Source organism: Schistocerca serialis, chromosome 2, assembly GCF_023864345.2.
Source record: "Schistocerca serialis cubense isolate TAMUIC-IGC-003099 chromosome 2, iqSchSeri2.2, whole genome shotgun sequence".
Classification (NCBI taxonomy): Eukaryota; Metazoa; Arthropoda; class Insecta; order Orthoptera; family Acrididae; genus Schistocerca; species Schistocerca serialis.
Window position 1 is genome coordinate 465,246,120 of NC_064639.1, and position 12,657 is coordinate 465,258,776.

The following is a 12,657-nucleotide window of genomic DNA, read 5'->3' on the forward strand; positions in this document are numbered from 1 at the left end:
CGCCATTCCTAACACCTTGATGGGCGAGTGGGACACTGTGGCCAGGCCTCCGGCTACGACCCCTGCCCACTCTTCCCTCCTTTCCCTCCCTTCCATGACTCCACTCCGTGGAAAAAAAGGTTGGTAGAGCACTCTGTAAAAAAAAGTAAATAAATAAAACAAAAAAATAAAATAAAGCCGGCAAGAGCTGACAAATGCGAGAATTATCGCACAATCAGCTTAACAGCTCATGCATCGAAGCTGCTTACAAGAATAATATACAGAAGAATGGAAAAGAAAATTGAGAATGCGTTAGGTGACGATCAGTTTGGCTTTAGGAAAAGTAAAGGGACGAGAGAGCCAATTCTGACGTTACGGCTAATTATGGAAGCAAGGCTAAAGAAATATCAAGACACATTCACAGGATTTGTCGACCTGGAAAAAGCTTTCGACAATATAAAATGGTGCAAGCTGTTCGAGATTCTGAAAAAAGTGGGGGTAAGCTATAGGGAGAGACGGGTCATATACAATATGTACAACAACCAAGAGGGAATAATAAGAGTGGATGAACAAGAACGAAGTGCTCGTATTAAGAAGGGTGTAAGACAAGGCTGTAGCCTTTCGCCCCTACTCTTCAATCTGTACATCGAGGAAGCAATGATGGAAATAAAAGAAAGGTTCAGGAGTGGAATTAAAATACAAGGTGAAAGGATATCAATGATACGATTCGCTGATGACATTGCTATCCTGAGTGAAAGTGAAGAAGTATTAAATGATCTGCTGAACGGAATGAACAGACTAATGAGTACACAGTATGGTTTGAGAGTAAATCGGAGAAAGACGAAGGTAATGAGAAGTAGTAGAAATGAGAACAGCGAGAAACTTAACGTCAGGATTGATGGTCACGAAGTCAATGAAGTTAAGGAATTCTGCTACCTAGGCAGTAAAATAACCAATGACGGACGGAGCAAGGAGAACATCAAAAGCAGACTCGCTATGGCAAAAAAGGCATTTCTGGCCAAGAGAAGTCTACTAATATCAAATACCGGCCTTAATTTGAGGAAGAAATTTCTGAGGATGTACGTCTGGAGTACAGCATTGTATCGTAGTGAAACACGGACGGTGGGAAAACCGGAACAGAAGAGAATCGAAGCATTTGAGATGTGGTGCTATAGACGAATGTTGAAAATTAGGTGGACTGATAAGGTAAGAAATGAGGAGGTTCTACGCAGAATCGGAGAGGAAAGGAATATGTGGAAAACACTGATAAGGAGATGGGACAGGATGATAGGACATCTGCGAAGACATGAGGGAATGACTTCCATGGTACTAGAAGGAGCTGTAGAGGGCAAATACTGTAGAGGAAGACAGAGATTGGAATACGTCAAGCAAATAATTGAGGACGTAGGTTGCAAGTGCTACTCTGAGATGAAGAAGTTAGCACAGGAAAGGAATTCGTGGCGGGCCGCGTCAAACCAGTCAGTAGACTGATGACCTCAGATGTTAAGTCCCATAGTGCTCAAAGCCATTTGAACCAAATAAAATCACTCGTAATAAATGGGAAGTCCGGCTTGGAGCCCAGGGCCGGCACAAATCTTCACTGTCGTCATTCCGTTATGCAGGTGATAGTTGTTCCTATTCGCAACTGAGAATATATTTCATCTATCTACACACATCAAAAAAAAGTTTTGCGTCACTTCGGTTCCTAGAGTTCCGGAAGCTGTACAGAAAATTGGAATAGAGATCAACATAAACATCATTTCCGCCCTTTTCATTGCTCATGGAACCTACACATTGTATGTTGTACCACCATACAGCGAGACCAGCAGAGGTGGTGGTCCAGATTGCTGCACACACCGGTACCTCTAATACCCAGTAGCACGTCCTCTTGCATTGATGGATGCCTGTATTCCTCGTGGCATACTATCCACAAGTTCATTAAGGCCGAGATTGTCCCACTCCTCAACGGTTATTCGGCGTAGATCCCTCAGAGTGGCTGGTGGGTCAAGTCGTCCATAACAGCCCTTTCCACATTATCCCAGGCATGTTCGATAGGGTTCATGTCTGGTTAACATACTGGCCACTCTAGTCGAGCCATGTCGTTATCCTGAAGGAAGTCATTCACAAGATTTGCACGATGGGGGCGCGAATTGTGGTCCATGAAGACGAATGCCCTGCCAATATGCTGCCGATGTGGTTGCACTATCAGTCGGAGGGTGGCATTCACGTATCGTACAGCCATTACGGCGCCTTCCATGACCATCAGCGGCGTACGTAGACCCCACATAATGCCATCCCAAAACAGTATGGAACGTCCACCTTGGTGCAGTCGCTGGACAGTGTGTCTAAGGCGTTCATCCTGACCGGGATGCCGCCAAACACGTCTCCGACCATTGTCTGGTTGAAGGCATATGCGACACTCATCGGTGAAGAAAATGTGATGCCAATCCTGAGCGGTCCATGCGGCATGTTGTTGGGCCCATCTGTACCGCGCTGTATGGTGTCGTGGTTGCAAAGACGGACCTCGCCATGAACGTCGGAGTGAAGTTGCGCATCATGCAGCCTTCTGCCTACAGTTTGAGTCGTAGCACGATGTGCTGTGGCTGCACGAAAAGCATTATTCAACATGGTGGCGTTGCTGTCAGTGTTTCTCCGAGCCATAATCTGTAGGTAGCAGTCATCCACTGCAGACTGCAGTAGTAGCCCTTGGGCGGTCTGAGTGACCTGAGTGAGGCATGTCATATACAGTTCCTGTCTCTCCGTATCTCCTCCATGTCCGAACAACATCGCCTAGGTTTACTCCGAGACGCCTGGACACTTCCCTGGTTGAGAGCCCTTCCTGGCACAAAGTAACAATGCGGACGCGATCGAACGGCGGTATTCACCGTCTAGGCGCGGTTGAACTACAGACAACACGAGCCTTGTACCTCCTTCCTGGAGGAATGACTGGAACTGATCGGCTGTCGGACCCCCACCGTGTAATGGGCGCTGCTCATGCATGGTTGTTTACATATTTGGACGGGTTTAGTGGAATCTCTGAAAGGAGTTCTGGGAACCGGGGTGAGGCAAAACTTTTTTTGATGTGTGTATATCATACTGTTGATGAATGTGACAACGGTGCGAGTGCATATAGAATTCGGCGTAATATGTTTACAAATAGCCGTAGTACTGACACATTGGTAGTCGAAGGAGGACAATTGTTCGTATGTATAGTATGCTACATTCATCTTTATGTTCGAGAATGGGATCTCAACGTTATCGTGCATCAGCGTTTCGTTGAGAGACATGTGTACTTGCCACTGAATTACAGCAACTATTTCGATGCATTTGTAACTCGAGCTAATACATTACACGCTTGGCATTGGGATTAACATTTTATTAGTTGATCAAAAGTCATAAACCGTGCGCGCGCTGTTCCCGTAATCATAGGTAGTATAAGCCAAGTCGTCTGATCTCTTCTTTAATTTCTTGTATCGTTGGCGCATCACTTTTCCCCTTTCCGTACTTGCACTGAAGCGGGATATTCTTTTTGATGACGATGACTTGTCTAGCGATAGTTGCGCTCGACATGATGCGAGATACGCAAACTTTTGCGGTTTACCTTGCCTAGTGTTTAATAAATGATTTCATTGAACCTACCGCCTTGTGATTTAGTTTTCGCACTTGCGTGTACCAACGGTAATTGTTTACGTTCGCATCCCTCAAGTTTATTAGGAGCAATGCTGATAAATTCAATAATAAATTGTTACAAATTGGTTAACTAGCTAATCTTTTCGCTGCATCAATATGACCTAAGGAAACCTACTTGCGTCAGTAAGCAAGTTCAAAGTCCCCTTCCACTACTGGTTAATAGGAACGCTCCATGAAATATGCGGAGGGGCATTTATGTAACTCCCTTTAAGCCATAAAATTGTGTAAGGGTATTGTACGTGTCACTCATACAGTTGACCAAATTAAGGAATGAACTGCAGAGAGCTGTCCAGATTACAGTATTAGTTTTCCTTTATTACATGATGACTAGTTTCGAGCTTAACTCATTATCAAGTCATCCACTAAGCTATGGAACAACATCAATTACGATAGCCACATGCCTATACGTTCCACTTAAACACATCTTGTAAATTAGTGCAGGTCTGTACATCATCCAACTAACTTACATAGTTTCTCATAAATATACGAGGACAGACATGGTAGCTGTCGTAACGCAAACTTTTCGGGTATACGCGATTTAGGGTAAGGCGCCGTTACGTCAAAACCTGAGACCACTGCCTGTTTTGACCGTAAAGTGACCACTATCCACGGCGCACGGGATATGATATACTGCAATGGTATTCAGCTTTTTTAGTGTCTTCCAAGGCGAACTGCAAACGCAATTGTTGATCCAATTGCGAGGTAGACGACCGTTCTTCACTAAGTAAGACAGTTGGCTCGCGCAGCGCTTGGTTCAAATTTCACAGCGTACAGGTAAGCAATCGGCATAAGAAGGCGACAAACAGAATTTTTACACTATTTCGCTGCAAGTAACCGAAACTCTCGTCCTGCATAGAGAAAGTAACAAAAAGGAGGCCTTCCTACTCAGCAACATCGAAGCAACGCCTGGACCGAGGCTGGAAAAACGCAAGGTAGCGCGCCAGCGTTGCCCGCACGGGTTAAGTTGGCTGCCCTGCGGCAGCGACTCGCAACCTGGCTGTGCCGCGACTATGCGCAACGGTTCTTGCTCCAGTCAGCGTAGGGCGAGGGAGCGGTGAGGTAGAGGTGTGCCGAACTTGCGAGCGTGCCTGTTCCGAGCCCCAGTGCAGATGTCATCGCGGCCCATGATGCAGCAACAAACCAAAATGCCGTACCAGCTGCGCGACTTCGAAGACGGTCCGGACGGCTACGAGATCGGAGGCTTCAGGAGACCGCCGGAACTCAGTGGCCAGGAGAAATTTCAGAGATTCTTCTACAACAGAGACGAGGGCACCGTTCTGGGCAGAGGAGGTCGCAGCTGGGGTAAGAGAACATTCTGCCAAATTGTTTGCTGTAATTGTGCCGCCAGTACTAGTCTATAGCTCAGTACTTTGTATGTAGCTCAGATTCCAAACTGCTCCTGTTCGCCGTTTTTCAGTGCAACTTGTAAAGTTCGATTCTGCCAGTGGAGCATATTTCTTTCTAAGTACCATATACGTATTGGTTAAATGTCATCATCCAGTAGGCAACCCTTTTACCGTACGTGAAGCCATCTTTGGGCGTGATTGTGGCGTCCACGTTGGGCGTTGTTTGTGACGAAGCTTTCTAGAGGCGCGGCAGAAGCAGGACGCCGCCGTGAACGCTTCTGCAGTCACAATTACTGTAATGACCACACCTGTCTTAAACAAAGACACAGCCTTATTTATGCAGCACAGACCCAATGCATCAACCACATTCTTCGCTGTCGTCTTGAGTGTGTGTGTGTGTGTTTTGGTATCTCCTGAATTTCTTAGCCCAGAGTGTTTGTCAACAAGCAGTCTAATGCCCTATATAGCATTTCTGAATATAACAATTCCGAATAAATTCTTCAGTGTTCAGGAATAATGATTAAAATATTAGTGTATAGCAAAATGTAAAGCTAAAATAATGTCGATCAAACTAAATCGTGCTGTTAGTGAGGTCGCAAGTGAATATTATTCTGTATGACGTTTTTTTGTCTGGCTCACTTTATGGAGACAACAAGGTGTAAAGTTGGAGCTATGACCATATTAGTGTTTCATCGTCTTAACAAAACTTTTGCGAGTACCAGTATTACTAGATTTTTTATCATTTCAGTCATCTACAACGGAGAGGATTTTTCTTTTTCTGTTCAACTGTTCAGCGATGATGGTGTCGTTTGATGTAATATGGAGCTTCAGTTCATATTGTCTGACTAGTTCTGTGCGGCGCTAATATAAGGACGTTTTGAAAAAAGAGCAGTTGCAGTATTTATAGTGTTTTCATCAGAACCAACAACTTTGGAAAATTGCTTACAAAAAGTGTACAGCCATTGCGGCGATATTTACAGTGATCCAGCCCATTCATTTCAGTCTCTGCATACAACCTGTATGATTTAGTCACAGATGGGAAGCAGAACCAAGGGAGGAAAGCATCGCTCAGTACAGAACATCGACGGGATCCTTACTGTTTCGTGCGAAGTACGGGATGTCACCCCTTGTTTTCGGGATGCAGGCAGCTGCAGTCATGAATGTTTTGTTTCTAACTGCCAAAAAGGCGGCGAGCAACTGTGTGTAACTTTGTTGGCAGGTTAGCTGTTAAGTTACTGTAAAGCAACTGTGCTGGTCACGCCGTAACTTATCATTCAGAATGTTAAAGTGTTACAACAGCTTTAAGGAATTACAAAAATGTGACAGCGTTACAGCTGAAATTCTTAAGTTCGGGATTCGCGGATACTGAAGAAATTCAAAAACTGGCTATTACTACACTCTCATTACTTAGCAACTGAATGTATCCACTTGATGTAGACACTGGCTTTCTCAGACTTGTAAGTGGAGGTCTCTCTTTCGTTACTTTCTTCAATTTTTTGTGTTGCACAAGCATTATATGAAAAGAATATGCAGGAGAGAGAGAGAGAGAGAGAGAGAGAGAGAGAGAGAGAGAGAGAGAGAGAGAAAATGTGATGGAAGGGGTGGCGTGGGAGGGCGTCTCCTCGAGCTTTTCACGCACCATTTGACACTTCTTACTGGAGAACAGGCCCGAGGAAGTACCTACCCCTCTGTCGCCCACTTGTAAACCATTGATTTTGACACAGTATGACTAATCCTCCAGTTTGGTATTGTCTTAATACAAGACGCTTAAAATTTCCGTCGAAACGTCTCGCGAATCAGCGTTAACAGCTTCTAGCTGTGTGTACACATAATTATTCAAACATGGGAGAAACCGAACTACGGAAAAAAATATTGCAAGCTACCGAGTGCGGGACATACGTTTTAACTGCTTACATAATAGCTTGTATTCCCTTCTATACTTATTGATATCGCAAGCAGAATGAAACTTCAGCTCTGAAGCTTTGATAGAGGAAAGGTGCCTGCCACACATTGGCGTTCAAGAGAGAAGCCGCGTTTTAAGGTTAGAGACCCATTGAAGAACTCTTTTAATTAGTCAAATTAACTAGTTAGAAATAACTTGTCAACTATTTACTTTAGAGAAGACGGGCGAAGAAATCTTCTCCTGGCATCAACTAAAAAAAAGTGTTGCAATGGTTCAATAAATCAGAGACGATGAAGTAGTTGTATTTGTCACTGTAGAGGCTGGTGCACTGCCGTCTGGAATAGCTGCATCGTTGTTAATCATCTGTGCAGGCGCGGATCCATTCTGGGGTGGTTGTTACAGTGAGTTTTCTCCTCACCCTACCCTGCCCTTCCCCAAATATAGTTTGCTGTAATAATCAAGTAAGGAATATGAAACTGAAGTGTGCACTCAGTGTCATCAGTATTTCACTCATTACTGCGATTGTGAATCTATGTCTGCACACCGTGGTTATGCAGGCAAGAAAATCGGGTGAATGCTGTTTCATTCAGTCGATCAGAGAAGTCGGTGATTAACCCTGTCATAGAGTAGGGCTTTCCCTTTCTGACTTGCCGTACTCTACGTCATGTTGTTAGCCAGTTGCCACCGTGAACCCCTGGACTGTTTAGAATTTGTTGTTGGCACCAGGTACAGTGTCGGCCCGCGAATGTGCGCTTTTACCTGTGTGGAAAGCTATCCGATGTCGGTCAGTCCACAAGCAAATTCATGTGGACTCAACTCTCAGGCGTCCAATTGAAAAGTTTTCTTATGTAATAAAATTGAATATCTACAGCCGTCCTTGCGGTGCCATTTATTGTATGTCTACCAGTTTCTGCGTTTCTGTGAACCATCTTCAGTCATTAACTGGCGCTGAGGGGATTAACACCATCCGTATACACGATTGATCAGTAGCTAACCTCGATAACTGGTTTTCGTTGGTCGTATAATTAATGACACCGCAAAGCCGTACTTGTTCCATGTTATTACATAAGTGAACGATCAAAGTCTCTCAACCTCCAATAGCAAGGATGGAGATAGGAAAAGTGTACTGTTCGCCGCCTCAACCTGTAACACAGGACGCACTTAGCTCCCGTAACATACTGGGTGTAGTGCAGCTGGCCCGCAGTACGTGGATATGGGCTTGCTGGGAAGCATCAGTAACGGCCGACGTTCTATTATTGCCATGTAAGTGTGGAAGTTGAGAGACGTTTATTTGGCTGTGTAAAAGGGATAAAATATCTTAGTGTTGCCTTTCAAATCACGAGAAATTTGGATACATATTTTACAGTAAGAAGCAAGCAGTCTGGAAGATGATTCAGGCGTTTCCTCCGCGTCAATACGCCCAGTGACCAGTGTGAAATGCTCTGTCAACTGGTGTTGTAGTTTTGTGTGGCACTGAACTTCTGTTTGGTCGCGAAGAGGAGCCCTCAGTAAAATATGACCAAGTTTATCAAGTTCTAGTGAGATTGCTTTCTCGAAAGCAGCGTTTTTGAGATGTTCGTTGCTTCCTCGGACCTTCGTGAAACACTTTCGCGACTTTAGACGCTTTCTCTCTTCTTTCTCTTAGACGATTTTAGCTCTTAATTCTGTAAATCATCGCAGCCCTCCGATTTGTATCATTATGTGGAGTCGTTTAGGACAGATAATACAGAAAACGTGTACTGAACGCCTTCGCCCTGAATTCTAAGAGGTTCCCGATGTCTGTCAATATTCTTCAGAACTGTTTGCATTCAAGAGTCGATATGATGTAAATAGACCACGACGCAGTGTACGAAAACAACTTGATTTACCTACTCTTACGTAATATGACATCGTGGAGATCGAAAATATCCTCTGTGGAAATCAATACGGGTTACGGAAACAACGATCGTATCAAACCCAGCCCACTCAGTTCGCCCACGAGACCCAGAAGCAGTTAAGATAGGCGCCCCGGTAGATGCTGCGTTCCTTAACTTCCGAAAGTACATATTTAAAATTCCGCACTGCCATCTAATGAACAAAATAGCTTACGGAATATCAGACCAACTGCATGACTGGTATACAGTACGTCATCAACGAAATCTTAGGACGCAAGGGAGGACTGTTAATTTCCACGGTATATACAATTAGCCGAGGACGTTATAGATAATATCACAAGTTCCTTGAGGCTTTTCGTGGATAATACTCTTGTATACAGAGAAGTCGCAATGCTAGAAAATTGTAGTGCCATGCAGGAAGACCTGCAGAAGATAGGTGCTCTGTGCAGGGAGTAGCAATTGGTGCCCAGGATTAACAAATGCAACATATTGCGCATACATAGCCAGAAAGATTCATTATAATTATATGATTCTAGAACAGTACTGGAAGCAGCTAATTCCGTAAAATATCTAATCGCAGTTACGGCAGATGCCAAACTGAGATTTTTTTGGAAGAATACTGAGGAAATATAGTCAACCAATGAAGCAGCTTACAAAAGTCTCGTTCCACTGATATTTCAGTATTGCTCTTGAGTATGGGATGCGTACCAGATAGGATTGGTAGAAGAAACAGAGATTAAAAGGAGAGGCTCATTTAATTAGCACGGAGATTGTCAGCAGCTCCAGTCGCACACACAGAAAGAGGGACATTCTGCTCCCCGGAATTGTCAACTGCTATAGTTCTGAGAGCGTACGGTTCTAGAACCTACCAATATGTTGTTGTTGTCTTCAGTCCAGGGATTGGTTTGATGCAGCTCTCCACACTACTCTATCCTGTGCAAGCCTCACCATCTCCGAATAACTACTGCAACCTACATCCTTCTGAATTTACTTAGTGTATTCTTCTCTTGGTCTCCCTCTACGATTTCTACCCTCCACGCTTCTCTCCAATACTAAACTGGTGATCGCTTGATGCCTCAGAATATGCCGTACCAACCGATCCCTTCTTCTAGTCAAGTTGCACCACAAATTCCTCTTCGCCCCAATACTATTCACTAGCTCCTCATTAGTTATGTGATCAACCCATCTAATCCTCAGAATTCTTCTGTAGCATCTGATTTCGAAAGCTGCTATTCTCTTCTTGTCTAAACTAGCTATATTCCATGTTTCATTTCCATACATGGCTACACTCCATACAAATACTTTCAGAATATACTTCCTGACACTTAAATCTATACTCGATGTTAACAAATTTCACCAGAAACGCTTTCCTTGCCAAAGCCAGTCTGCATTTTATATCATCTCTACTTCAACCATCATGAGTTATCTTGCTCCTCAAATAGCAAAACTCATTTATTACCTTAAGTGTCTCATTTCCTAGCTAATTTCCTCAGTATCACTTGATTTAATTCGACTACGTTCCATTATCCTCATTTTCTCTTTGTTGTTGTTCATCTTACATCCTCCTTTAAAGACACTGTCCATTCCGTTCAACTGCTCTTCCAAGACCTTTGCTGTCTCTGACAGAATTACAATGTCGTCAGCAAACCTCAAAGTTTTTATTTCTTCTCGATGCATTTTAATTCCTACTCCTAATTTTTCTTTTGTTTCCTTTACTGCTTGCTAAATGTACAAATTGAATAACATAGCCTACAATCCCCCTTGACTCTTGTTCAAAATGGTACAAATGGCTCTAAGCACTATGGGACTCAACATCCGATGTCATCAGTCCTCTAGACTTAAAACTACTTAAACCTAACTAAGGACATCACACACATCCATGCATGAGGCAGGATTCGAACCTGCGACCGTAGCAACAGCGCAGTTCCGAACTGAAGCGCCTAGAACCGCTCGGCCACAGCCGCCGGCTTGACTCTTGTAACTGAAATCTGGTTTCTGTACAGATTATAAGTAGCATTTCGTTCCATGTATTTTATCCCTGCCACCTTTTCAATTTCAAAGAGAGTATTCCAGTCAACATGGCCAATCACACCTGTCAACACCTGCTTTCTATGGGATTGGAATTATTACATTCTTCTTGAAGTCTGGAGGTATTTCGCCTGTCCCGTAGCTCTTGTTCACCAGATGGAAGAGTTTTGTCATGGCTGGCTCTCCCAAGGCTGTCAGTAGTTCGAATGGAATATTGTCTTGTTTCGACAGGTTTTTCAGTGCTCTGTCAAATTTTTCACGCAGTTTCATATCTCCCATTTCATCTTCATCTTCGACCTCTTCCGTTTCCACAATATTGTCCTCAAGTACGTCGCCTTTATGTAGACTCTCTATACACTCCTTCCACCTTTCTGCTTTCCCTTCTTTGCTAAGGACTGGTTTTCCATCTGAGTTCTTGATATTAATACAAGTGGTTCTCTTTTCTCCAAAGGTCTCTTTAATTTTCCTGTAGGTAGTATCTATCTTACCCCCTAGTGATACATGCTTTTACATCCTTACATTTGTCCTCTAGCCATCACTGCTTAGCCATTTTGCCCTTCAGGTCTATCTCATTTTGGAGAAGTTTGTATTCCTTTTCGCCTGCTTCATTTAATACATTTTTATATTTTCTCCTTTCATCAATTAAATTCAGTATCTCTCCTGTTACCCAAGGTTTTCTACTAACCCTCGTCTCTTTACCTACTTCCTCTGCTGCCTTAATAATTTCATCCCTCAAAGCTACCCATTCTTCTTCTTCTTCTTCTTCTTCTTCTTCTTTATTTCTTTCCCCCCTGTTCTTGTCAATCGTTCCCTAATACTGTCTGAAGCTGTCTGCAACCTCTGGTTCTTTCAATTTATCCAGGTCCCATTTCCTTTAATTCTTAACTTTCTGTAGTTTCTTGAGTTTCCGTCTACAGTTCATAACCAATAGATTGTGGTCAGAGTACATAACTGCTCTCTGGAAATGTCCTAGAACTTAAAACCTGGGTCCTAAATCTGTCTTACCGTTATATAATCTATCTGAAACCTTCTAGTGTCTCTAGGCCTCCTTCACGTATACAACCTTCTTTCATGATTCTTGAACCAAGTGTTAGCTATGATTAAGTTATGCTCTGTGCAAAATTCTACCTGGTGGCTTCCTCTTTCATTCCTTACCCCAAGCCCATATTCATCAACTACTTTTCCTTCTCTTCGTTTCCCTACAATCGAATTCCAGTCGTCTGACAATAAAATTATCGTCTCCCTTAATTATCTGAATAATTTCTTCTATCTCCTCATACATTTCATCAATCTCTTAGTCATCTGCGGGGCTAGTTGGCCTTTAGACTTGTGCTACTGTGGTAGGCGTGGGCTTCGTGTCTCTGTTGGCTTCAATAATGCGTTCACTATGCTGTTCGTTGTAGCTTATCCGCGTTCCTATTTTTTTTTATTCATTATTAAACCCACTCCCGCATTACCCTTGTTTGACTTTGTATTTGTACACATGTATTCACTCATAAGTCTTGTTCCTTATGTGACCTAACTTCACTAATTCCCACTATATCTAACCTTAACCTATTCATTTCCCTTTTTAAATTTTCTATCCTACCTGCCCGATTAAGGGATCTGACTTTCCACGCTCCGATCCGTAGAACGTCAGTTTTATTTTTCCTGATAACGACGACGTCCTGAGTAATTCCCGCCCGGAGATCCGAATCGGGGACTATTTTACCAAAGAGGACGCCATAATCATTCAACCATACAGTAAAGCTGCATTCCCTCGGGAAGAATTACAACTGTACTTTCCCCTTGCTTTCAGCCTTTCGCAGTACCAGCACAGCAATGCCGTTTTGGTTGA

General features: G+C 43.4%; 1 protein-coding gene across 1 annotated transcript in view; it reads left to right on the plus strand.

The window, feature by feature from the left end:
• Positions 1-4,678: 4,678 nt before the first annotated feature.
• LOC126457375 (sodium/potassium-transporting ATPase subunit beta-2-like) overlaps positions 4,679-12,657 on the plus strand; it is a 136,052-nt gene continuing 128,073 nt past the window's right edge. The window contains exon 1 of the mRNA XM_050093626.1: positions 4,679-4,971. Within this exon, the coding sequence (XP_049949583.1) occupies positions 4,779-4,971 (193 nt within the window). The 5' untranslated portion in view covers positions 4,679-4,778. The remainder of the gene's footprint in view (positions 4,972-12,657) is intronic.